Below are 27420 nucleotides of genomic sequence, written 5' to 3' on the forward strand. Positions count from 1 at the left end.
AGTTCTGTTTATCTGTACAATACTAATAGTATCTCCAGCTAATCTGACCCAAATATACTGAAAACTCTGATTTATTCAAGTCTTTGATACTCTTTTGCACATCTTCCTTTAAATTTTCTAGTGATTTCATCAGCCTGAATGCTAACATTGCCTCATTCATTAGCAAATCTGAGGCAATCACGTAAGAACCCTATCATCTTAAATCCCCTTACTATTCACCGAAGAGGAGGAATTAGATACTTGACTGATGGGTGAGATTGATCTCTTCATGTTTTGCCCGTTAGTGAGTAATGTAAGATTTGCTTTGCAGGTCTAGAATCACATTATTCAATTAAATTAAGGATAATAAAGCTTCTATGTCTTTTTGTCAATTTGTCCAGAAAGAAAAACTGTTATATACTGAATTTCTAAAATCACAGCAGCTTGTGCCACAGGTCAGACACATCAAACATTACACAAATAGAATTGGAGAACCAAAAAAGCGTATGTAAGATTAAGAAGCAATGAGTATTAACGTTTCAGTAGATTTTTAAATTTAGCAAGCTGGGCTTGGGGATAGGAAACTCCCAACCTGAACGACATCTGAGACGAGTTTGTGATGTCTAAAATGGAAGAATGAATTTTAGGAACAAAGGAGGTTAAGAGCAGAATATATTGAGGGAACGAAGCTTCTGTCCAAGAGAGAGACAGAAGGGGCCCCGAGTGGGTTGCCAAGGACCTTTCCTTTCCCAGGGACTTTATAGAGCAAAACCACCAGGTGAGGCGGGTCCCAGATAGGAGTAAAATGGGAAACTACAAGGTGGGCATGAGGTGGGACAAAACTATGGTCAGCCAATACGATTACAAGTATAACTGTTCAGCTAAAATTGATTAAATCGGGATCAAATGGGAAAGCCAGTCACCTAGCAAGTGGGCACGAATACACAACAGAGGCTGTTCCTGTAAAGGGTTGGGTCAGGGGCTCTTCAAGGTGATCGCTACCTATTTAGAATATCAATCCCTGATGGGTACCTCTGGGGAGGTATGTGGGTGCATTTGCTTTGCCTTGAAGTCTGGCCCACAGCAAATATGTCTCCCCTGTCTTCCCCGCTGGCTCCTTCCAGGGCCTGGCCCTGTCTGACCGCCTATAATATTTCTATCTAACTCAGCTGTCTGTAACAGTACTATATGAAAAGTAGATGCACAAAGCCGGATTAGGTAGGCTATTATATTTTACGCAAGGGATGATCCTGAAGGTGGCAAGAGGAAGGACCAATGCTTAGAAATAAAATTTCGTAAGACGTGGCGATACCATTTGTAACTGAGAGCGTGCTCTTTGCGCTTCTGATTACAAATAAGCAAGTGTTTTAAATTGGTAGTAAAATTAATGGAAAAGGCCCATTTGATTCCAGACACTGGCACTTTTACGTGAGAATCCGTGGCGTGGGCTTGGTTATTTCCTTACGTAAAAGTCCTGTAGTATTTCCGAGAGCTCTTCGCACATTAGAGAATTCCGAGGAACGGCCCTCGGGTCCCAGTCACCAGAGCTCGCGTTTGGGAAGCCTAAGTTGCCACGGGAAAGGCAGAGGCCGGCTGTCACCGCCTGTGAGGCAGCCCGGAAGCCACAGGCACCAGGTCCAGGATGCAGTCCCGCTCACCAAGCGCTTCCCGGAAGCTGGGATCGAGCCTTTCCAGGCGCTACGGTGGCCCGAAAGGTCTTTGGTAGGCCGCAGAAAGTCAGTGGGGAAGAAAAGCGTGACGCGCCGCGCACTTCAGGTTGTACAGTGTCTGGTCTGTCACGGCTCGCAAATACGGGTTTCGCTTCTGTCCGGTGTTTCTCAAAGAGGCGCTGATTTCCTAGCAAGGCTGTCACTCAATGAGCTCTTCCGTAGGGGCAGCGAGGGGAGAGCCCGCTTCCGCGTTGTCGTTGGCTCTCGGTCGGTCGCGCGTCCGGGGCGGGACTTGGGCGCCTTCGGATTGCATCAGCTGGGCCCGCCGGTCCGCGTGACGCACGCGCCGCGTCCCTGGTCCGGGCCTCCGCCCTTCTCCCGGCAGTCCCTGTTGTCTTTCCCTAGTTCTTTGGTGTGTGAGAAGGCAAGCAGCCCTTCAGAGAAGATGGGAGGCGAAGAGAAGCTGGTGAGTAGGCTTAGGCTCGGGGGGTGGACTGGAGCTTTCCTCGGTGCAGGAAGCAGCGGGACCACGGGTACTTCGGGGCTCCACGGCGTGTGTATGTGTGTGTGTGTATGTGTCTCGGGGGTACTTTGGGGGTTCCGCGGTGTGTGTGTGTGTGTGTCGGGGGTACTTCGGGGCTGCAGAACCGCTCGGTCTCCAGGTCCTTCCTCGCGCAGATGTAGAAACTGAGACCGTGGGTCTGAGAAGCCCAGACAGAATTGGAGTCCACAGGTCAGAACTCCCAGGTTTGTGTTTTTCGCCCGCTTTGCGCGGGAAGAATATGGCAGAATCTTATTTATTCTTAAAGTCTGGTGGAATTAAAGAGCTGCACTTTAGGAAGGCACAACTGAATTTCCGAGGTCGTGCTTAACTTGCGCAGTTGTTCGGGTGATTGGCCAGATGACCCCATCTGACACTCCATGGAAATTCCATGTAGGTGCTGCTTCACATTTGTACATGCAGATCATTTCACCTTTAAACTTTCCCTTTGGTGTCATCCGTGTTTTAGGGATATCACCTAGGTCAGTTTCATACTGTCCAGTCAAGTGTTTTTACCGTGAATAAATGTTGAACAAGTATTCATTCTGTTCACACAGCTGGGCAGTGCAGGTAGCAGGATGAACAGGACTGAATCATTTGTAGGGAATTGCAGAAGAAGCACTTAATTCTGCTCAGGAGGATTCCCTTAGATTGAGTTTCAGAGAGTGAGTGCACTATGTAAACCAGGCAGGGCTTCCAAGGAAAGGTAGAGAAAAGGCCGTGAAAAGGCAAATAGATTGAGTTGTGTCCCTGGTAGAATTTGAAATAGACAAGGCTGAAGGGGGAGGAACAGCGATTGGAAGGATACTTGTATTCTTCACTTGAAAGATTTTAAGAAACGCAGCCTGTGGATTATGATTGTAAAAGCCACGTGGGCACTGAGGCGGAGTTGCATTGAAATACTGCGGTAGTCCGGGTGAGAAGCTGTGAGGTCTTCATTACTCCCACAGGTCCGGTCACCTAGTACATCCTTTTTGTGAGTTCACCCCTCAGGGAATTGAATGTGGGAAATGCATATGCAAATGTGTATACATTCTAAACTGTAAATTTAATTTGTAAGGTTATGCATAGACTTTTTCACTGAGAAAACGTACCTACTGTTTTGTAACTAGTTTACTTTTTTTAGCTTAATAGGACATAGTAAACAAGTTTCCATCTCTATAAATATTCTGCTGTATTATTTTTCTTTTCTTTTTCTGTTTCCTTTTTCTCTTGTACAGGACTGGGATTTGAACCCAGTGCCTTTATTTCCAGCCCACACTTATGCCATTAATTGAAAGTGATGTTTGTGTAATAAATACATAATTTCTCCACTTTACCACTGAGCTGCCCCCTCAGCTCCCTTCTGAATAATAATTACACAATACCTAATATGTATTGAGTGCTAAATATGGGCCTGGCACTGCTGTATAATGCAGAATTATGTATAATGCAGTATTATGTGCATTAACTCGTTCAGTCCTCACGGTAACTCTTATGAACTGACTTCTGTTATTGGAAACAGTTACAGGAACAGTAAATAATTTACTTCAACATAATCTGTTGCCAATACTCCTAAACTTCCCTCCCATCATCTACCCTGGGATGAGTCATGGATTTGCTATGCTCTGCTGATACTTCTCTCAGGAAGGTGATTATGTATTCTCTTCATAGTTCAGCTTTCTGTCCCAACTTTGGTGTTGAAACTCTTCTGTTTCTTTTTAAACCTGCACAGGTACACCTGTAATTAAATGACTGCTTATATGTATGAAATGATTGGTTATTCATCTGTTAAATATGAAAGGAACTATTGAGTCATATTTTTTAACTTAGTTTAATTTTAAATTACACAAGTAACTAATTTTTCCTTTGGTTGTGGTACTAGGGATTGTGGTACTAGGGATTGTGGTTCTAGCTCTTCAACTGGGCATGCTTTATAAGATTTAAAAGACAGCAGCCATTATGTTTATCAATGATAATGAAAAAATAGGCAGTGGAGGCAGGGATGTAACTTCTTGGTAGAGCACTTTCTTGAGGCCCTGGGTTTGATCATTAATACCAAAATCAGTATAAAGTGAAATATGTGGTAATTGAAAAATGAAGTACTGATACGTCTGACAACATGACGATCCGGAAATCATGCTAAGCACAAAGTGCATGATTCTGTTTTTATGAAATGTCCAGAATAGGCAAATCTGTAGAGCTAGAAAGTTCAGTAGCTGAGTGTGGTGGTGCCTATAGTCCCCCCATAGTTGACAGCCTGAGACAGGAAGATCATGAGTTTGAGGCCAGGCTGGGACTGCATCACAAGACTCTGTCTCAAAAGAGGAATGAAGAAGGGAGAGCAAGCAGAGGGGAGGGAAGGGAAGAGGAAGAGGACGGAATAGAGAGTGACACTAATGGGGATGGGGCTTTGTGGGGAGGGGACACAGTGCTGTAAAATTGCTTATGATGGTTGCACAACTGGGAGTGTACTAAAAACTATTGAGTTGTGCATTTTGTGTGGATGGATTATGTCAATAAAATTGCTCCTTCACAACACTGGTTCAGGACTTACTATTTTAAAACTTTTTGTGACTATACTCCCTTCTAGTTAAAGCCTGTGTATTCTTCTGATAACTTTCAGTACTGGCTTCTGTGTGACTCTTAGTCTGTCTTAACTTGTATCACTTCCCAAAACTTCTGCGTTAGTCCTCCTAGTTTGCTTGCTTGCTTGCTTGATCGCTCCCTTTCTTCCTTCTTCATCTACTTGCCTGCCTACCTCCTTTATTCATCCCCTTCTTCCTTTTTTAGCTCAAAGTCTCAGTCCTGCCTCAGCCTCCAAGTGCTGTGATTACAGATGGTCCATGCATCCGGTTCTTTATTTTTTAACATTCTGACCACAAGCTGTGTACACTTAGAACACATTGCCTTCTTCTCAAAATCCAGCCTGTTGAGACGTGAGCGGTACCCTCTATCCCTTATAGCAACTTGCTGTGGTCTTTGCTTGTTTGACATCTAATCATAGTGTTGCTATGGTGTTCTCTCTTGCAGAAGTTTCTCATACACTTAGGTCTTAGTTTCCCTGGAGAGGTTTTGTTTGGGTTTTACGTTTATTTCTTTCATAAGGTTTAACAAAATACTATGAGCATATAGTCTCTTGGTAATTCTTGTGGAATAGATAGGCCTTGCATTTCTAGAAACTTACTGAGTTAATTGCATGCTTTTGTGGCTACATATTTAGTACAAGTCCAAGTAAACTTAAAGCAAGAGTCAGGATTAGTTAAAATAAATGAAATGTGAAGAATTAAAACACTTCATTAACTCCTCTCTACTTTTTTAGGGCTTATCTGTATTGTAAATTAAGTTGACTTTGCCAGTAGTAAACTTTTGCAATCTTTTAATGTCAGATGTTCATTTTTTTTTTAGCAGATGCTAAAATAACATTCTAAAACCGGCTTGGGGATATCACAAGGGGGGTGTCCAGTTAGATTAAAATATAAAACTTTCTTCTTTTTTTTTTTTGCTTACTTAGGTAGATGCTGGTGAGGAGAAGCGAAAAGAAGGAGGCAAGAAGAAGAACAAGGAAGGATCTGGAGATGGAGGCCGAGCAGAGGTAAAAGTTGTTGTCACAGAAGCTGTTATTAAAGGTTGACAAGCAGTAGGGAATTGACTGTCCTAGACTTACTTTGTGTGTAAGGATTCTAATGGTTTATGTAAGGTTGGTGAGATGACATTAGATAGAAAACTCAGGGTCTTCAAAGAGTGAGGAAAGATTAGTCTAAGAGGGGAAAAAGATTGCTATTGCAAGGGGAAAACAACTAGTGAGGTAATCTAATTGTGGGGATAGTTAATTAAAAATCAGAGAATGAACGTTAGAGAGAAAGGCACTAGTAATTCATTAGGTCAGATGTTAAGGGATAGAGACTTAATGTTTGAACTTATACTGACTACAACAGAAATCAAAAAAAATCTAATTCCTTGACCTCATTTTCATTTGGACCTATCAAGCCAAACCCTGTTGAGGTCTTTCAAATCTAGAGAAATGCTTTAGTTCCCTGAGCTCTCACTGAAGGGAAATAGAATTTCAAAAGCCAGTCCAGAACCACCTAGTTCCTGTGTATTTTGTTTTAAGAGGCAGTTAAGCTTGTCTTTCTACTCTATTTTTGACTTTGAGCTGTTGTGAACTATGCTTCACTTTTTGCCTTGGTTATTGCAGTTGTTTTATTGGAAACTCTTAAAATGCCAGATATAGAAGCATAAAGGATAGGCTTTTTAAAAGTAGTACAGTAAACTGACTTTAAAGAGCTGTTTTTATAAATACTGTAGTTGCTAAATTTATTGTTTCCATTTACTGACAGATAGCTTTATAGGTGATCGAGTGTAGTTTTAGTTTCATTCATCCCTCATTCATTATGCCCACTGTAACTGTGAGGGAAATGGTTGATTGAGAATTTTAAGCTTTCTGAGTGAACTGTAAAGTGGATGTTTTAAAGTTTCATTGTTTGTACTTTCAGTATAGTTGTACATGCTGTTTTATCATAGTTTGGGAAATAGCCTTGGAATAGGTGGAAAAGGCTACAATTTAGAAGACTCTTCTGAGCAGAGAATTTTAAGTAGGACATGTGGTGATACATGTTTTAAATGACCTGTGTTCAAACAATGTGCAGTGCTGTGTCTAAGACCTTACTTCCTTCTCTGGGCTCTCATTGCTGATATTCTTGTCTTACTCCCCTTAATAAGGGCAAAATGCAGGTCTTCCTCACCTGTGCATTTCTAGAACCTGGTACAGCGTATTTGCTCAGTGAATGTTGAAAAAATAAGTTTGTTATGAAATTCTTTGATTGGGAAGTGCCAAGCGAATATGGAAATACACGGAAGGGTCACATGGGGGAGTAGAAGCAGCTAACGGGCTTTGTGCTGCGGGGTTTGGGTCATGGTTGTAGAACGATGGGCTCACAGCTGTTAATTAATTCATTAGTTTTCACCATCAAGGACCCTTGTGGTAACTGGATGAAAACTTCCAAGGAACAGCTGAATGCGTAAAGGAAGAGAGGAATAGAATAGGCAAGAATTATAAAGATACCAGACATCTTTTATTTCAGAAGATAAAAATAGAGGAAAAATGATTTTCATGAGAATATTTTATATTAGGAAAAAATAAAATGCTATTTCTCATAAGAACTAATTGTTATAAGATGTGGAAAAATAGAGCAAATATTTATTTTTTAATGTTGATGGCAGGTTTTTCTATGGTATTTAGGAAAGTGTTAACCTCTGAGGTAGACACAGTAGATAATCATGACCACCAGAATCCATGATACTCAACCTAGGTGGATAGTGATTCTATAGGAATGTGTGATCAATTCTTATTTTTCTATTAAGTTAGTTTCTGACGGATTCAGTACTATTTTTTTCAGATTGAATGTGTTACCTTGATACACAGTGGTCACTCAGTATCCACAAGGAATTGGTTCTAGGACTCCTGAGAGCACACACAATCTGGGGATGCTCAAGCCTCATATATAGAATAATGTAGCTCATTGTGGTCTTATGTGCCTTTAGCCTTAGCTGCTGGGGAAGCTGAGGCAGGACAGGGGAATCATTTGAGCCTAGAAGTTTGAGGCTAGCACTGGCAAGGTATGAGACTCTACCTCTTAAGAAGAAAGTGATGAGGTATTTGCATAAACCCTACCACATCCTCTCATATATTTTAATATCTGTAGATTACTTATACCCCATACACTTAAAACACTGTAAATAATCACCGTATTGTACAAGAAGTAATAACAAGGAAAAAAGGTCTGTACATAAAGATGTTCAGTAAAGATGCAAATCTTATTTATTTATTTATTGAGGTACTGGGGTTTGAACTCACAGCCTTCACACTGAGCTACTTCCCTAGCCCTGATTTGTTTTTTTTTTTTTTTTTTTTTTTTTTGGTACCCGGAATTGATCTCATGACCTTGCGCTTGCCAAGCAGGTGCTGCACCGCTGAGCTAAATCCCCAGCACCCCCAGCCCCGTTTTATTTTGAGACAGGGCCTCACTAAATTGCTTAACCTGGGTTTGAACTTGTGATCTTTCTGCCTTGGCCTCCCCAGAGTGCTGGAAATATGCACCAGGCTCCAATTTTTTTTAATATTTTCAGTGTGCAGTTGGTTAAATCTGACGATATGCAACTCACTGATAAGAGGGCAGACTATAGGTAGAATTTTAGTAGTAGTTATCACAATCAAAGAAGTGATAAACATTTATTTGAATGTCTTTCTTACAGCTAATCAGTTTATGGACTTATGAAGATAGATCATAGTAAAATTAAGCCATCTCAACTTTGGTTTCTTATGTAGCTGTTAATAGCCATGTTATAATCATATGAAGATAATAAACACTGTAAATATTAATGGTCTGTTTTATGATCACAGAAGTACTACTTGCTTTTTTGAAATGTTGCTATATACAGGACAGTGATGGCGAACATTTTAGAGACGAGTGCCCAAACTGCAGCCCAGAATCCGCTTATTTATTCCAAAGTGCCATCACTGCAATTAATGCTGAATATAGTACGAGGTTTTAGTTTAGAAAAAGCAACTCGTACATTAACATCCTTTGTCTTAAAAGAAGAATCACAAGCATATCATAGATTCACCACTACCAGACTAGACTTTGAGACAGAAGAGGAGGTTATTTTTGTTGTCTTTTTCTTTCTCATAGTTTTGGGGTCTCCTGAGGTGGTTTTGTATAAAATATCTGACTTAATTTTATCAACTATAAACTATGTATAGATATATAGAGACTATATATCAATTATATTGGACTTTTTCATTAAATATTCTGGGAAACAAAATCATTATAACTTCTTTAAATTTGATAAATATTTTCTTCAAATGGGATCCCCTAAGCCAAATAAATTTATAAATGATGGTGAGTGGACATACACATTGACCAGCTGCACATATTATCCTCTGAAAAAGACTGAAACAAAATAGAAAAGCCAGTTTTTGTTTGCAGTATTGCTTAAAGATATACTTAGAAGATCATTTAGTTAGGAAAAGAAACAGTTAAAAGAGTATGTTAGAAGAGAAAAACTTACTTAATACAAGTAATAATACTTTACAAATTGTCAGCTTAGGTTGTCAGCAATCCAGGTATTTGTTATTCATGCTTTTAAAAAAATTTAAGTAAAAATTACAAGAAGATGACATTTAATTCTTTTCCTCTCACTTAGAACCAGTTTAAAGTAATTTCTGGTGATTTTTGCAATGTGTTCCCTGTGTTGAATCAGTAATCTCGGGTTTTTATATTGTCTGTTTTTATTTCCTTCTCTTTTAAAGGAATAAGTACTTACTGATTATTTCCTAACTTGTTATCTTGCAGTTGAATCCTTGGCCTGAATATATTAACACACGACTTGAGATGTATAATAAACTAAAGGCAGAACATGATTCCATTCTGGCAGAAAAGGCAGAGAAAGATAGCAAGCCAATTAAAGTCACCCTGCCTGATGGGAAACAGGTTGACGCGGAATCCTGGAAAACGACACCATATCAAGTTGCTTGTGGAATTAGGTATAAGCCACGTCTGTCTTGCCCTTCTGTGGTTTATAACTTAACAAAACTTTCTTGTATTGTTTCTGGTTTTAGTCTCATAATATTTTTATGATGCATGTAATGTTTTTACTTTACCTTTCTTGAGCTTTTTAGAGATGAAAGTGATATGGAGCTTTATAGTTAAGTCAAAGTTAGTTTCTGAAGGAATTTACCTTTTCTGTCGGAATAAAGGAGTTTATATTATTAGTTAATCGTTCTGCCTTGATCATAAATGCTACAAAGCCAAGTAGATGATGTTTTGTCAGTTTTGACCTAAATTTTGAAGCTAAAAATGAAGGTAGGTTGTCTTACATTGACATAAAATAAGCTGTATAAATCCAAAGAAGGACCGTACCCAATCTTAAAATTTTAACTGGGTACTCCGGGTGTGGGGGCACACACCTATAATCCCAACACTAGGAGGGTGAGGCAGGGGAATTGCAGATAAGCACAGACTGGGCAACTTAGCAAGGCCATGCCTCAAAAATTTAAAAAAAGAAACAACTTACTGGATTGGGTAGAAATTATTTGCAGTAACTGAGAATTAGATGCATACTAGATAATAGAGTAAAAGCTTTCTTAATTTGATTTGATGCAGTCAGTTTATCAAAACATGATAAAGTTAGAGATGCATAAATTTATATGTGTGTATATGTATGTATATGTATATATCTTAAACCATGTATCAATAGATTATGGTCATAGCCTATTTTTGTATAGCCTAAAAATGAAAAGTGTTTCTTATAATTTTAAGTGAAGGAAAAAAACTACAAAAAATAGGCAACAGAGACATCGTATCCCTTTACAGAAAAAGCTTACCAATGTGTCATATTAAAATTTACATATGTTAACTTTAAAGTATATAAATGTATGTTTTATTCACTAATCTTATGTCTGTATATGGGGCCAAGATTTTTTGGAACAGTGACTGCTAATACTTTTCACATTAACTTGACATACTTGAGAAGCAGCTGCAGTCTTGTGTGCAGAATCCTTCCAGATTTTTGTGTAGTTGTTTCAGCCACATCTAAATTGACAGTATTTTTTTCATGACTTGCCTTTATCAAGCTTTGCCAAATATTCAACTTGGTTTCATAAAAACTATAATTCCCTTGTTATGTTATTTATGTATGTATATTTATTTTTAAATTATTACGATAGCATATTGAGTTGAACCACCTGAAATCACCATATGAATTGCCATAAATGGTGATTAGCAATTCCATTTCAGCCTAAGCTATAAAATATTATTTAATATAAAATAATGGCATTCTGAATTTTCAGAATTTTCTAGTTATATTCTTGGTACATTTTTTGGTTTATTGTTTTTTCCATTTTCTTTCAGAAAAATACACACATGTATAAAAATATATAGAGCACTAATATATGATAAATATGGTAGAGTTTTTTGTGCTCAAGTTAGGCTTTGTGTGAGAAGAGATTATTACTGAGATTTTTGTGTTTTCATGTTGGTGTGTATATTTTTTCAAGTCAAGGCCTGGCTGATAACACTGTTGTTGCTAAAGTGAACAAAGTTGTTTGGGACCTGGACCGGCCTCTGGAGGAAGATTGTACCTTAGAGCTTCTAAAATTTGAGGACGAGGAAGCTCAAGCAGTAAGTTTCTATTTAGTGTTCACTGAATTTAAAGACATGACCTGTACCATGTAAGTGGAAAATGTGGCTTTCAATATATTCTGACTCATCTGAATGACCACTTCAAAACCAGATATGGCCGTTCAATTTCAGTGTTCCTGCATTTGTCCTGTGTTCTTTTTATTGGGTTGTGGAGTCCAGTTGTATATCCTTGTTTGTTTTGTATATCCTTGTTTGTTTTGGGCCAGTAAGATAAAAACAGATGTAATTTGTAAGTCAGGTTCAGCAGCCAATTAAAGACCAGCACATAGCATTTGGGACATGGGGCTGTGGGCAGAATGACTCAAAAAAGCCTAGGCTATTTTATTCAGTGAGACAAACACACTAAGTAGCAGTTGTTTTCAGGGAACAAACTCCATTCTGTATGATTAATGATGCTCATAGAAATATCATGTCACAATTAAAAGCTTTTCAGTTTTGGCTATAGGTAGAATCACCCTGTAATTAATAGATTTTTAAATTTGGACTTTTGTTTATTGGATTTATTTGTAACAAATTTTCTGACAACCATATTAACTCTACCTTTATATACTGAGACTGAAACTATCTATTTTTCTTTATATTTTCAGGTTTATTGGCACTCAAGTGCTCACATCATGGGGGAAGCCATGGAGAGAGTCTACGGTGGATGTTTATGTTATGGGCCACCAATAGAAAGTGGATTCTATTATGACATGTACCTTGAAGAAGGGTAAGTCATGTAACTGAAGAGAAATGAGATCTCAGTGACTGTGGGACTAAAAGTTATTTTTAGAGTTCTCAGCAAAGGAGGAAGAAAGATATAAAGTTCATTTCTTTCTTACCAAATGTTCAGATCGTTAAACCTTGAAGTATTGCAATTTACTTGCAGTAATGTAGGCTCTAATGAGTTCTAGTTCTGGACTGGTGGAGCCCTATAGTACATTGGAAAATAAAATGAAACTGATGCTACCCTTTTCTTCAAATCTGCTGAGAGAGTTAGGGAGAGAGGTTGCTAGTGGGAAAGGTCACCATGATGAACCAAGGTAGAAGCCACTGAAAATATTAAAATTTATGACAAATACTTATTTTAAATTTTTAATATATGATGAAAGGGTATAACTTAAGTATTCTAAAGAAACATCTTTCAAAGCCATAGTGTGATTAGAATAGAATGTAGAGAGATTTATACTTTCTTGTCATTCAGAGGTGTTTCCAGCAATGATTTCTCTTCTTTGGAGACTTTATGTAAGAAAATCATTAAAGAAAAACAAGGTTTTGAAAGATTGGAAGTTAAGAAAGAAACTCTACTGGAAATGTTTAAGGTAAGTTGAACGATAACTAATGACCTCCACTTTCATTTGTTAATATCAGTTGAAATAATTTTTTTATGACATGAAATAATGGCATGTTTACATACATTCCATGTTCTAATAAATGTACTCTGAATTACATTTTAGTTATAGTACTTAGAAGTAAAAGTTAAGGGAGTTTTAAAATTCTTTTCCCTATTTTTAGTACAACAAGTTCAAATGCCGGATATTGAATGAAAAAGTCAATACCCCAACTACAACGGTCTATAGGTGAGAATAACAAATGTCATTAAATGCAACTGGTAAATGTATCAATTGGTTTTTGTTAAAATTCTTTTCATTTCGTCTTTAGGTGTGGCCCCTTGATAGATCTCTGCCGGGGTCCTCATGTCAGACACACTGGCAAAATTAAGACTTTAAAAATACACAAAGTAAGTAATGTAACTTTAAAAACTATATAAAAATATGTTTGTCTCTTGACAGGTATGTATATGTTTCAGCTTTCATTGGTTTCTGTTTTTGCCATTTGTCTCTTGCATCTGTAAGATGATTTCTGTGCTCTCTTCTAAGTGGATGTTTTATATATGTGTATAAATGTTTATACTGTCGCTTTCTCAACCTTTGCCACTAGCCAGCACATGGAGAGGGTGGGGTGATTCACAATGTCAAGCAGTTATGTGTTGTCCTGGCTCTAAAAGTTTGGAAACTTACTATGGGACTCTATGCTTTTCCCCTTGTGTTTCTGAATGATTACCCAAGTTCTTAATACAGCTGAACCTGTCAGTTTTATACTTGTTCATAAATATGGTGATTATTAGATTGTACTTTAAGTCATGAGAATAGTTAACCCATTTCAAGGCATTTTTCTTGGTTTATTTCCATTTTTGCTTACTTTGTGTGGGATGCTCTTGCAGTAGTGTTTGTGGAAGTGTGGTCTGAGCAAGTATTGAGGGAAACACTAGCTTCTGTTGCAGAATGAGTCCAATTACTCTAGGTTTCAAAGCAGTGCAAGACATTTAGTATGTTTGTGCCTTTTATGCCATTTTTCTTGTCAAAAAGATTAATATGTCTCATGTGGTGGCACATGCCTGTAATCACAGTACTTGGGAGGCTGAAGCAGGAGAATTGTTGAATTTGATACTAGCCTGGGCACATAGCAAGATCCTGTCTCGTTAAACCTACTAGTAGCAGTAGTTATAGCAGTAATAATGATAATGATAATGATGATGATGATAATAATGGAAAGATAGGGAGGGGAGAGGAGAGGAGGAAGGTTAGTACTAATTAGGATGAGTTTCCCATATAAGGTACATATCAGAAATAACATCTCTTAAGTGAAATGTTTACGGATTTGAATGTTGTGTCATGGAAGATCCTTGTTTTCAGAATTCCTCCACATACTGGGAAGGCAAAGCAGATATGGAGACTCTCCAGAGAATTTATGGCATTTCATTTCCAGATCCCAAAATGTTGAAAGAGTGGGAGAAGTTCCAAGAAGAAGCTAAAAACCGAGATCATAGGAAAATTGGGAGGGTATGTTAAAGAACAGTGATGTGTCTAGATTGCCTTAATTTTTTCATTTGAAACCTAACTGGGTTAAGTACATACTGGAAATTTCATTTGAAGAGATGCTCCAGATTTCCAGTCCCTGTGGTGTCATGTGCTGCATGAGCTATAAATACTTACTGATTATTCACATAATCTTTTTGATTATTACTTTTATAAGAGAGTGTTGTTGATCTGCAGTTCTCTATAAAAACTAGAGTAGCATTTTGTAGAGCTGAAGAACTAGACTTTTGAAACTGTCTAGTCTCACTATACTGATATGGAACTGAGTCCCAGAAAGATTAATTGGCTTGTTTCATAACTGTTCACAAGTTACTGATGTATTGTATCATTTTTTCCACCTATTGTAAATGTCCTCAGCTGGAAATTAGATTTGATAAAAATAGCTGGGGATGTAGCTCAGAGGCACAGCACCTACCTGCAAGTGCGAGGTCATGAGTTCAAATACCAGTACCAAAATAGGTACCTTCCTAATATTGGGTTCCTAATACTGGGTTCCAGCTCTGAGGAAGATGGCATCTATTGGTGGATTTGGGTTATAGTTGGGGTGGGACAAGGGTATAGGACAAATTTTTACTATGACTCACTTGAGAAGCTAAAACTATGAAAACTGTTGAACTGAGTTCCATGTTACTGTTGGATAAACCTGACAGGATTAGGGCTGTTAACAGGCAGGGAATGAATTTGTACTAAGTAATCAACTGCAGTTGTGCCATTAATTTGTACTCCAAAAACGTTGACATGGTTTCTTTTTATTTAGGATTAGCCCTACTTTAAACTATTGAACATTGTAACCATTGTTTGAACTCAGGAATACTGAAGCTAATGTTGATTATCTTATATATATAGTCTTTTTAATATTATATACTGTATTATATTTTTAATATTATATAATATCATATATGTATATATATAGTAATCTTTTGCTCTTTTTTTTGCCCAGGACCAAGAACTATATTTCTTCCATGAACTCAGCCCTGGAAGTTGCTTCTTCCTGCCGAAGGGGGCCTATATTTACAATACACTCATGGAATTCATTAGGGTAAAGTATGTTTTTTTTTTTTTTTTTTCTGAAGGTTTAGGGTATAAGATGCTTTGATTAAAAAGGTCTGATAAAAGGTAAGATAATCTGTATTTGAGAAGACATAAAATGATAAACTGGAAATTGGGGGTCTTCTAAATTGTTAAAAATTATTTATTCCTAATATGTAACTTTGTCCATACACGTGGAAATATATAGAGAGAAAACCTGGTGATCTTGAAGTGGGACCTATAGGCCTTTACATACATAGCAGATTTGTGCTGTTTTTGACCAAAAAGTTTATATTTTCCTTAAGAATACAAGTTAGTCTTTGTGTTTCTTTTTCTTTCTAAATTAGAAAATATTTCAAGTGTACCTACTGTATAGCCAGTATGAGTACTAGCCACGTAATTTAACATATATTTACATTGGGCTATATTTGCTTTATTATTTTTTAAGATATAAAATGTATGTGTACAGTTAAGGGGGGAAAAAACCTGTTGGAGTCCCATTTTGATCCATTGCCCCTTTTTCCCTAGAGAAGCTTCTGTTTGCAAGTTGCCATGGATCCTTTTTGTTCATTTCATTTACATCTACCTCATATATGTACCCTGATGTATGTGTTCGTGTGTCAGTCTGCATTAACTGTGACCTTTTCTAGATACATACAAATCTACTTTATGTTCACTTGTTGCATATTATTTTTTATATACCTACTACAATGTGCTTGTGTTTTTCATTGATGCACAGATACAAATTTTAATTTTCTGATATTGATTGCCAACCATTCTACAGTAGCCTTATTTTCATAAGCCTCTTCATGTTCACCTGTAAGAGTTTCCTCTTGGTATATACCACAGGTGGAATTTCTGAGTCATGGTGTTTGTGTGTTGTGAACTTCACAGGATAGTGTAAAATTGGTCTTTAGATTTTAACTCCCTCTGGAAAGATGAGCATTGGTTTGTCTGCATGTCTGTCTGGTTTGTTTCCTAACAGAGTGAATATAGGAAAAGAGGATTCCAGGAGGTAGTCACCCCAAACATCTACAACAGCAAACTCTGGATGACCTCTGGCCACTGGCAGCACTACAGCGAGAACATGTTCTCCTTTGAGGTGGAGAAGGAGCTTTTTGCTCTAAAGCCCATGAACTGCCCAGGACACTGGTATCAACAGCTTGGAGTTTCTGTTAAAGATTTTCATATGCTCCAATTAGTCCTAGATTGCTTTAACTCTTTCAAAAGAATTTTTGTTAAGAAACGAATTATGTAATCAGAAGAATATTTACAATATTATTGTTGTATTATAATATCTTCTGTGACCAGTTAGATCCCCAGATCTGTACACGTTTTGGAGTGATACTGTGGGGTGATAGCAGTGAGGAAGGCAGGTTGTAAAGCAGAGAGATTGACTGTGGGATATAGTGAATTCTCTAGATTTTTCTTTCATGTTTTTCTTTTTCTTTTTTTTTTTTTTAAAGGGAGTGGTATGTCATGCCTGTAATCCTAGCTGCTTTGGAGTTTGAACTGGGAGGATCCTGAGTGCAAGGCCAACCTAGCCAAATAATAAGCAGTTTCTCAAAAAAAAAAAGAAAAAGAAATGTATTCTTTCCAAAACTATGGCTAATAATGAATTAATATCCTTGGACTGTCTTCCTTCCCTTGAGGCCGCTCTACTTTCTGCTCTTGAAAGATGGATAAAGAGCCGTATCTGGAAAGCCTTGGCAGTGTGCTTGCACCTTGGTAGCTCCGTGTTCGCAGCTCCTGATAGGCCCGTGGGGCGAGGAAGTGAGAAGAAACTTAGTGAAGAAACTGGGTTATATGTGTCAGAGTGTCAGAGTTGCCTGAGTTCATTCTTAGTTTTTCTAGGGTCCGAAGCATCTACTGACTAACACGAAAACTAAAGCACTCTGGGGTCTGATCAGAGACCAAATCTGCGGCCAACGTTCTTTTTAATGGTACCGAGGGTTAAACCCAGGACCTTCACACTGAAGTACATCCCCAGCTGTTTTTAAAATTGTTTAAATTTTGGATGGAGTCTCAGTAAGTTGCTCAATTGCCCAAGCTGGGCTCAAACTTGCAGTCCTTCTACCTCAGTCTCACAGAGTACTGGGATTACATAGGCATGCACCACCACTTCTGGCTTTTTTGTTTTAAAGGCAGTCCTTTTATTAGTGGAAATACCGAATATAACAATTTGACTCCAGGTTTACATGGAATACATTTTTTATTTTCTCTTAGCTATGGTTGATTGTGTTACCATTTGCCTTTTTATTCATGCAGTTGCTTTTACTGATATATGAAGCCCAGGATTTGACAAATGTTGCTTGTACAGCTAGAATCAGTGATTTTTCTTTTGATAGCTTTTCTTGTAATTAAATATAGTAGAAAGGGCTTTATTGTAATTTTTAGTTTTTGGTGCTGGGTTGAATCTAAGGTCCCTCATATACTAGGTAATCACTCTACATTAGGCTGCCTCCCAACCTGCTTGTGAAATGAAATATCAGTGGACATTTTTTTTTTAATTCAGCCTTATGTTCGATCATCGACCGAGATCCTGGCGAGAGTTGCCTCTCCGGTTAGCCGATTTTGGGGTACTGCATAGGAATGAGCTGTCGGGAGCACTGACAGGACTCACCCGGGTACGAAGGTTCCAGCAGGATGATGCACATATATTCTGTGCCATGGAGCAGGTATGAGACCCTGTGCGTGAAAATACTTTGAAAGAAATGTGAAATAAGTAAGGAAAGCTGGGTATGGAGGCGCACGCTTTTAGTCCCAGCTCTCTTGAGAGGCTGGGGTGGCAAAAGGGTCACAAGTTTGAGCTGAACTTGGGCAAGTTAGTGACTTACTGACACTGTCTCAAAATAAAAATGGGCTGGGGATATAGCTTAGTGCAGAGCCCTGAGTCCAATCTCCAGTACCACAAGAATAGCCAAGCAAAAAAACTAAACAGCAAGTGAAAACAACCACTATTTCTTTTCTGTGCATGTGTTTTTTGTTTTTTAAGATCGAAGCTGAGATAAAAGGCTGTTTGGACTTTCTGCATACAGTATATGACGTATTTGGATTTTCTTTTAAACTGAACCTTTCTACTCGCCCAGAAAAATTCCTTGGAGATATTGAAATATGGAACCAAGCTGAGAAAGTAAGTGGTAGTTTTAGTGTGGATACTTTTAGACTTGTTTTCTTGTTCTGCTTTGTAAGTGGATAAAAACAAAAGAAACTTAGAAATAGTTGCTGTTAGAGTAAGCTCTTTTTCTTTGGTGTGGTTTTAGGGTATTACAGTATTTTAGAATTGGTTAAATGTTCTAGGGTTTTTTTCCAGTTATCAAATTGCAAGCTTTAAAGGAGGTTTGTTTGAAAGTATTTTTAGGTAGACAGTTACCTAAAGAGAGAATAGTGATCCATGAAATTAATTATAATAGCTTTAGTCTCAGAGTACATTGGAAGGAGGAAAGTTGCAGTTAAGTAAAAATACATATCATTTTGCTCTGTCCTTAGCAACTTGAAAACAGTCTGAATGAATTTGGTCAAAAGTGGGAGTTAAATCCTGGCGATGGAGCTTTCTATGGTCCGAAGGTCAGTGCCAGAGTACTTGTGGGTAATGTGATTTTCATTTGTAAGTGAAAAGAGGTTACCTTAAAGTCAGTTGGGGGCAGCCCAGCAGTTACAGCAGTGTGTAATAGCCCAGTCTCTGCGTTGCAGATTGACATACAGATAAAAGATGCCATCGGTCGCTACCACCAGTGTGCAACAGTCCAGCTGGATTTTCAGTTGCCTATCAGGTTCAATCTGACTTTCGTGAGGTAAGTTTCTGGTATTTCCTTTGAATGTGCTTCTCCAGGAATATGTAAGTGCAGGTTGTATATATTATATATAACAAGCCAAAATAAATTCTTTTTCTTTTTAGCCATGATGGTGATGATAAGAAGAGGCCAGTGATTATTCATCGAGCCATCTTGGGATCTGTGGAAAGAATGATTGCTATCCTCACTGAAAACTATGGGGGCAAATGGTAGTTTTTCTCTTTTTTTTCTTTTAATTTGTTTCTGATTAATATAAACTGGCTAACAGAAATGTCTGCTGTCTGATACAAATGTGAAATGGGATGGGAAAATGAGTCTGATTGATCACTTCTAATTAATGACAAGTGCTCACTGAAAAATAAGGAATTATAATCTAAACTCAGCTTCTTTAGCATTAGGAATACCTGGGCATTCTAGGCATGGTGCTTTACACCTGTAATCCCAGTATTTGAGAGGCTGAGACAGGAAGATCACAAGTTTCAGCCTACCCCAGATAACTTAGTAAGACCCTATCTCAAAATTTATTTTTAAAAATGGCTGGGGCTATAGCTCAATTTGAAGGCCTCAGCACTACAAAAGGAAAAGAAGAGAAAGCGGGGATGGGGGCGAAGAACACTTGCCTGGGTGACGTGTCTGTAGCACATTGCTAAAATGCCAGCAACTTGTGGGGCTGGGTAAATTTGGTAAATTTGGTAAATTTGCCAGCTGGGTGACATAATGTAAGTCCCTATCTCAAAGTAAGAATTTTTTAAAAAGATGGAAATGTAGCTCAGTGGTAGTATTAACCTAGCATGTATGAGGCTCTGGTTCAATTCCCGGTACTGCAAAAAGAGAATACTTATTGGGGGGTTGGGAATGTAGTAGTAGCTTCGCTGTGAGTTCAGTCAAGAAAAGAAAATAGAAAATCAGGTGCTTGTTACTAGTAACTTTTCATATCAGAATTTGATTTGTTTGAATGTCATAACTACTTTCAAATTAGCAATTTTTATCCAGTAAGAAGCATATAGAATTTTTATTGCTTTTGAAATAATATTTTGGGAGGATTTTTATGGCTTTTTTTGTCTGATAAATGAGTATGTTTTTTATTTACCTTGTTCAGCTTTGTTGATCAGCAGTAAGCAAGTAAGTGAGCAGTAAGTTTTCTTTCAGAAAAGTCATTTTTTTAAATTGAAAGACAAAATTAAATATGCCAAGCTGATCAATGTGTTGTAACTTATATCTTTTTTGGCAGGGGACTCACTATATAGTGCAGCCTGGCCTTCAACTCACAGGGATCCTCCTGCCTCAGCCTCCCAAGTGCTGAGATTACAGGCATGCCCAACTACATATTGTAACTCATTTCTGTAATGCTGTTTTTTTTATTGGCAAGATAATACATAGCTTCTATTTTATTTTTTAGGTAGTTTTGTCTGGGCTTATGCTATTTAAAGTACCACAAGGTTATCAAACACCTACTTGTAGTCTGCAAAAAAATGTACTTACATGCTTATTTACTTAGAGAGTATGCAGGATTGAACCCAGGATCTTTACACTGGACTACATCCATATCCACAGCCTTTTTTTTGGAGACAGAGTCTTAGTAAGTTATTCAGTTGTCCAGGCTGGGCTCAAATTTGTGATCCTCCTTCAGCTACCCAAAGAGCTGGGATTATAGACGTGCACCACCACACCCAGTTTAGAGTTCAATTTTGTGTTGGTGGGAAACACCAAGTGTAAAACGTTATAAATTGGCTAAATCTTACACCGTACTGTCATTTCAGTATTATTTGAATTTTTAAATTCAGACATGAAGGGAAGTTTTTCAGATTTGTTAATAAAATAATCCTTTTCAGTTGTATTTCACACAGTCAAATAAAATATGAGGAACATTCTCTGCATAGCATCTAGAGAAGTAGGGAAGTCCTTAGCTAGTTTTTCTGCCAAACCTGTGGAAGATTGGAAAAGGCCTACAGTTGGGGTAGAATTCGGTGGCTCTTCAGCTCTTTTGCCTGGTAACAGCACAGCTGAACGTGGAAGAACGGTGGGGAGAAACGTGAGCCTGGCGTCTTCACCGTCAGGAGGGCCTGACACTTGGGGTGCTCCAAAGGCAGGGTGATAGTGGAGTGGACTTGTTTTCAGTTTTGTGGTGCTGGGTTTTGAACCTCCACCTTGCAAACGCTAGACAAATGTTTACCAGTGAGCTGCATCCCGAGCCATAGGTTTTTGTTTGGTTTGGTTTTGCTGTAAGTAGTGAAAATTTACTTTTACCAAGTACCTTCATCACCAGTTATTATCAGTTGTAGTTTGCTGAATCCTACTGAAAGGATCTTGAATAAACAGGATGCTATATGTATCGTTCCTCCCCATGAAGAGTAAATAATAAAATCTTTATCAGTATGTGCAGTTAAGTTTGCCAGCTCCTCTGACAGCCAGGACATGGTGTTTTGTTACGTGATGTACTGAAGCGTGAGGCTTCATCTCTACCGTCAGTGTGCTTTGCTGCTTGCTTGGCAACACAAAGCTTAGCTACAGATTTTCCTTAGCACTAGTTTTCTTCTTCTGAGTCTCTTCCCTTAATCTTCAGTGGATAGTTTAGAAAAACAAACAAACTAAAGCTTTGAAAGTAACCCTTGTTTCAGGAAAACATACTAAAGAAGTGTGCCCCATTTGATTATTGTATGGACCCAAATATTTAAAAATAAAATATTTTTATTTTGTTCTTAAGGCCTTTCTGGCTGTCTCCTCGTCAGGTAATGGTAGTTCCAGTAGGACCAACATGTGATGAATATGCCCAAAAGGTAATCCTTAAATATAACCTTCCTATTAAATTTCTGTTATATGTTTCAGATCTCATAGCTGTTCTTGGTAAATCGAGCTGCTTGTGACATGGCAGTGTATTACTCTGTATTTTTCACCTGTGATAAGTCTGAAGGGATTCTATTACTTTTCAAAATCGTTCTATGATTACAACACATTTAGATCATGTTTTCTATACACTTGTGTATCTTACTATTATTTTTAAAAACCAAACCAGCAAATACCAAGTGCTTCAGTATGATATAATGTAAATGTAAAAAAAAGTTTAAGCTATGCTATGACACAGTAATTTTGCTTCATTTTTAATGCCAAATTTCTGTTTTTTGACTATTTTTTCAGCTTAATATCAAGAATACTCCTCCCTGCCATAAGACTAACTTACTAGCAAATCTATAAATAATGATAATCACCATTTATTCATACCTTGAAGACTAGAACACCATGTTCTATTTAGTATAGTAATTCCATTCTAAAGAATTCAGATGATTAAGTTAATCATTGAACAGTACTTTAACATCAAAATCATCATTCTAGAGCATCAATAAATTTTTCTCATATTTACTGTCTTTAAGAAATAAATGAATAAAACCAGTTGGTAATAAACAAACTACAGTATTCAGACAAACTATTCCTGTTACTGCATATGGTAGTTTTATATGGAGGCTGTTTATCTATTTCCTGGCAACCTTATAAAAGACTCCATTTATTTGTAAAAGGATTTCTTCCCTTTGTGCTATGTTGTTCAACTGATTAATTTGATTGAATTCTGATTTTTAAAAATCTTCTAAAGCAATTATCTCTCAAAAGCAAAATATATTTTTTATCCAGATCTCAAATTAATGTTATAAATTTATGTATACTTAAAAGCATTTCTTTTCAGTTGTCTGCATGATTATCCAAACCTGTTAGCTCAGCGGCACAGTGCCTGCCTGGCAAGTGCCAGGTCCTGAGTTCGATTCTCGGTACCAGAAAAAAAAAAAAACCAATCTGAATTCTGTGTCTGTTTAATAGGTACGGCAACAATTCCATGATGCTAAATTCATGGCAGACAGTGATCTGGATCCAGGCTGTACACTAAACAAGAAGATCAGAAATGCACAGTTAGCGCAGTATAACTTCATCCTCGGTAAGAAAGTCAATTTTCCAAACCTGTGAAAACAACCTGCTGAAATCTTGAGACTTAAGTTTAAGTGAATTATGCTCAAGCAAGTTGGCTGGATTGAGTGGTTCCATTCACGCAGTAGTTGTGTATACTGCAGATTGGTACCTTTTTTTGTTTAATGATGGATGTTTGAAGTCAGTTGCTCAGCAGTATATGGTCACTTGTGTATTTTAATGTGTCTGCAGCTATAGGGTAGCTCACGAATGCTGGGATCATTTCTCTTTGGATGTGCAAAGTGAATCCTTCCATGCCTTTGGATTCTCACAAAGCTTTGCGCTCTCTGTTTTAGTTGTTGGTGAAAAAGAGAAGGCCAGTGGCACTGTTAATATCCGTACAAGAGACAATAAGGTTCATGGAGAGCGTACTGTTTCGGAAACCCTCGAACGCCTGCAGCAGCTCAAGCGGTCCCGAAGTAAACAGGCAGAAGAAGAATTTTAAACCTTTGCCCAGCGCACAGACTTGCTCAGTGGAAAAGGACGAGCCACGTTTCTGTAACATTGAGCTTATATTCTGGACAAAATCATTTTATACTGAATTTGGAATAGCTCAGCACTCTGCACACAGATGACTGAGCAGCCAACCTGTTTTAACCTAGACACATTTTAGATAGTGTGCATTTGATGGAGTTAATTAAAAGAACCATTATGATTATCTTACTCAGTAAATCTCTGAGCGATGGAAATAAAGCATTCAGGATGCTTTTAGTAGCAGCACTGTTTATAAATTCAATAAGTTGAAGAATAAAAATTTTCCAGGTTTGATTAAGGTAAAAGGAAAACTAGAATTGGATTATACTGTAAAAATAAAGGGCAAAGTAACATAAGTTTCTGTTTTTGTTTTTTGGGCTTTTTGTTGTTTGTTTTTGCGACAGGATCTCACCGTGTGGCCCATGCTGGTTTTGAACTCATGCTGATCTTCCTGCCTAAGCCCCTCGAGTGCTGGGATGGCAGGCACGCACCACCATGCCTGACGACTGTAAGTTTCAGGATGCTCTGTATTGCACATATGCACACATGCACTTGAAACAAATTTTGCACGTCAGTAGTTTTTACAACAAATATGATGTAAGGTGGATGGATGGGACAAATCTAATGGGTATAGTTCTCAAACTGGGGTGTGAGTTAGGTGCTAGCTTCTTAGTTGTAGGATAAATATTTTGGAGTGTCACTTTCTCTTTGGATAGAAATCTTTTAGAACAATTAATAACCATGAATCTAATACAGAGTAGACTTACACAAATTTTTAACATAAAGGATGTGTCTTCAAAGACAACTCTGTTCATGGCTGTCTATTCTGGGCCATAAATTCTCTTGTACAGATTTCCTGATTTCTCAAGAGAATATTTTCCAGTTTTTCTACCAGTAAATGGTGATTGGAGGAGTGCCACAAAGTAGGAATTTCTTATGTAGATATATATCAGTTCCTCTGTAATATAATCATTTTTAGAAATTTAACACCTTTCAGTTTTGTAATAACCTTAAATTTCATGTTCTCAAGGGTCACTTCAAGGAGAAATTATTCTGCATAGATGAGTCCTTAATAAAGGAGATAAGATCTTTAATCACAGTTTTAATGAACTTCTTAATTAAGCTTTACTTCTTAAGGCGTCAAGACAGCATGTGATAGGTTTGCAATTTTTATTGCAAAACAAAATTCAAACCAGTTGTTGCATTCATGATACCAATGTTTTTATTCATTTTGAAAATGTATTTTTTATTTCTTTAAAATAGAAAGTATTTTAGTTTGGGTTTTTCTTCAAATCCAGAGGAGGAGATATTGGGAAGCTGAGGCAGGAGAATTGTTACAGTTTCAAGGCCAGCTACGTAGTTCTATGGATTACATAGTGAAACGCCTTCTCAAAAATTAAATAATTATACAATCTTTTTTTTTTCTTCAGTGCTGGGGATCAAACCTAGGGCCTCATGCATGCTAGGCAAGCCCTGTACCAGTGAGCTATACCCTAAGCCTTACAGAATCTTTTTGAATGATTTTGATAATAAATAGTTGAAAGACCAGCTGTGGCTTAGATTTTGTTTTTAGAACACATTTCACTTAAAGCAACAAATGACATGCGATTAATAATTTTCCTTGGAACATTTACAGAAGCTTTATAAGTCTTCCACAACAATGTAAAAACGTAATGAGGTTGGCAAGACAGAATCACCTACTTCTCTTAGGCCTCACATTAGAATCGTGTATGTGAGGACCACTAGGGGCCCTTGAATTGTAGGCGCATCCCATCAAGTGTTTATGGAGTGTTATTGTCCTGTTTCATGGGAGACAAGAGACTTCTCTTTACTGTTGAATGCACTGTTTAGTTATGGCACAGAACCGGAAAAATTGAGTAATTAGCCTTTGTTGAACATTTAATCTCAGATGCACAGTTTCTTAAGTAGAATAATTGAGAATAATAACATAAGAGCAAGTGCCTTGTGACAATAAATTTTGTGAGGTTAAAAGATAGAATTCTAACCACATCGTGAAGGAAAAGATGGCAAGGGCAGGGAACTTGGGAAATAATTTCAAGTGTAAGGAAGGGTGAAGATTCTGAGCAGTACTGAGCACTGGTTGAAGGTATAAGTAAGTGTAACCAGCTGTGAGGGTATAGGCCTCTGAACCCAGCATTCTGGGAAGCTGAGAAGCTGAAGCAAGACGATTACAAGCTTAAGCCCAACTTGGGCAGTGTAGTGACTTAGGGAGACCTTGCCTCAGAAAAAGGAGGGCAGGGGCAGAAATATAGCTCAGTATTCAGGCTTTGGGTTCAAACTGTAGTATTGCAGGGGTAAAAGAAGGTATGTGAAAAGATTGAAGTTAAGCTGGAATATTAAATTTAGACTCACACCCTCCAGCAACCTTGTGTGGCCCATAAATCTTGGGTCCCTTCCTTGCCTTTAGTTCAGCAATTAACACATGTTTCTTCAGGACCACTGTCCCATGACTACTAGACAAGTGCTTCTCAAATTAAAACGCGCATGGGAAATGGTGTTAAAGTGTGTTCCATAGGTTTGGGTTGAGTCTCCAGTCTCCCATCTGCTGGATCTACTGTGATGCATTTATAAGTAGAAAGCTCTTATTTTCCATTCTAACGACCATTATTCTCTGTCTTAAGCAAGAAAAACTCAAATATTGATTTTTTTTTAAAAAGGGCTTAGAAAGGAAATCAAGCTCTAGTCCTCTGGACCTCACTAAACTCTCACTTCCCAACGGTGATTTTAGTCTTGTGTGTGTGTGTGTGTGTGTGTCTTACTTTTTCTAAATATTGCTATCCAAGGTCTCTGAGACCCCTTCTGTTAACTCTTGATTTCGGAAAACAAGGACTTCGTTTCGTGTCCTTTTCTCGTGTCCTAGCTCAGCTTTTTGTTAAGTGTATGTTACCTCTTCGTTATGTCCATAAATGTTTCAATGAGCCACACAGTATTTTGTGGTGACATTCTTTCCAGTTCAGCTTTTTCTGTGATTGCATTAATAATTAGTCCCTTTTTTCTCTTTGGTACCGGGAATTGAACTCAGGACCTGGCGCTTGCCAGGGAGGCACTTTTTTTTTCCTTTCATTACTATTTGTCCAAGAGTCAAACCTGACAGTTAAGTATTTCCACTTTCTTCCTGAGACAAATCCTGCCCCAAATCATCCAGTCTCATGCTTCATTCTAGGCTCATGACCACCCTCAGCCCTCATCTCTTCTCTTTGGGCCTCTGTGTGTGTGTCTGTGTGTCTGTGTGTGTTGCGGGGGAGGTATTGTGTTGAGATGGGGTTTTGCAATGGAGCTCAGGCTAGCTTTGAATTCGTGATCCTCCTTTCTCAGTCTCCCAAGTGCTGGGGTTTACAGGCCTGGTGGGTCCCTTTCCTGAGTCCTATGTATTTTAGCTTGGTCCACTGCTCCATGTTGGTTGACCAGTAGCTTCTCAAAGATGCATGGGGAAATTTTTAAACACTTAGCCCATGTAAATCTACCTTGATAGGTATAGAATTTTTGATTGAAAATATTCTTTTCAGAATTTGGAAGGCATTTCTCCCATTCTCCTCTGCTTTCTAGTGTATTTGATAGAATTCATTACTATTCGTATTCTATGTCACCTATCTTTTATTTTTCTCTGAAAGGTGAAGATCTCTTCAGTCTGTTGTCCTGAGATATCATGACGACTGTCAGCCTTTTGCCTTCCATGGTGGTGAGCAGTTCTGGAGACTTGCATCCTTTAGTTCTACGAAATGTCTTTTCTGTGAAATCTTTGATGGTTTCCTCCCCTAACTTACTTTACCCTCCCCTTTAGTGGGCCTTCCATTGTTTAGATGTTCTGTTTTATGAAAGAGTACCTTAACTTTCTCTTCCCATTCATTCTATTGTGTCTTTAAAAAACAGAGCCTGGTGTGATGGTGCTTGCCTATAATCCTAGCTACTCAGGAGGCTGAA

General features: G+C 37.9%; 1 protein-coding gene across 1 annotated transcript; it reads left to right on the top strand.

Moving 5' to 3' along the window:
* Positions 1-784: 784 nt before the first annotated feature.
* On the top strand, positions 785-24577 carry Tars (threonyl-tRNA synthetase). Its single transcript, XM_013514933.1, has 20 exons — positions 785-810; positions 1359-2115; positions 5684-5764; positions 9525-9715; positions 11228-11351; positions 11960-12081; positions 12556-12673; positions 12867-12931; positions 13014-13092; positions 14048-14194; positions 15171-15269; positions 16245-16411; positions 17775-17937; positions 18255-18392; positions 18749-18826; positions 18953-19053; positions 19158-19262; positions 21758-21830; positions 22861-22975; positions 23301-24577. Exons 1-20 carry the CDS (start codon positions 785-787, stop codon positions 23447-23449), a joined length of 2898 nt encoding a protein of 965 aa, XP_013370387.1. The 3' UTR covers positions 23450-24577.
* Positions 24578-27420: the final 2843 nt, after the last annotated feature.

This window comes from Chinchilla lanigera, unplaced genomic scaffold (assembly GCF_000276665.1).
Source record: "Chinchilla lanigera isolate Chin_1 unplaced genomic scaffold, ChiLan1.0 scaffold00025, whole genome shotgun sequence".
Taxonomy (NCBI): domain Eukaryota; kingdom Metazoa; phylum Chordata; class Mammalia; order Rodentia; family Chinchillidae; genus Chinchilla; species Chinchilla lanigera.

What these genes read in the sequence shown, in the direction of transcription:
- Tars (XM_013514933.1), top strand. Translation starts at nt 785, where the DNA reads ATGGGAAACTACAAGGTGGGCATGAG. An exon ending in AACTACAAGGTGGGCATGAG is followed by an intron (nt 811 to 1,358) that starts GTGGGACAAAAC and finishes TTAAATTGGTAG; the next exon opens with TAAAATTAATGGAAAAGGCC. An exon ending in CAAGTTGCTTGTGGAATTAG is followed by an intron (nt 9,716 to 11,227) that starts GTATAAGCCACG and finishes TATTTTTTCAAG; the next exon opens with TCAAGGCCTGGCTGATAACA.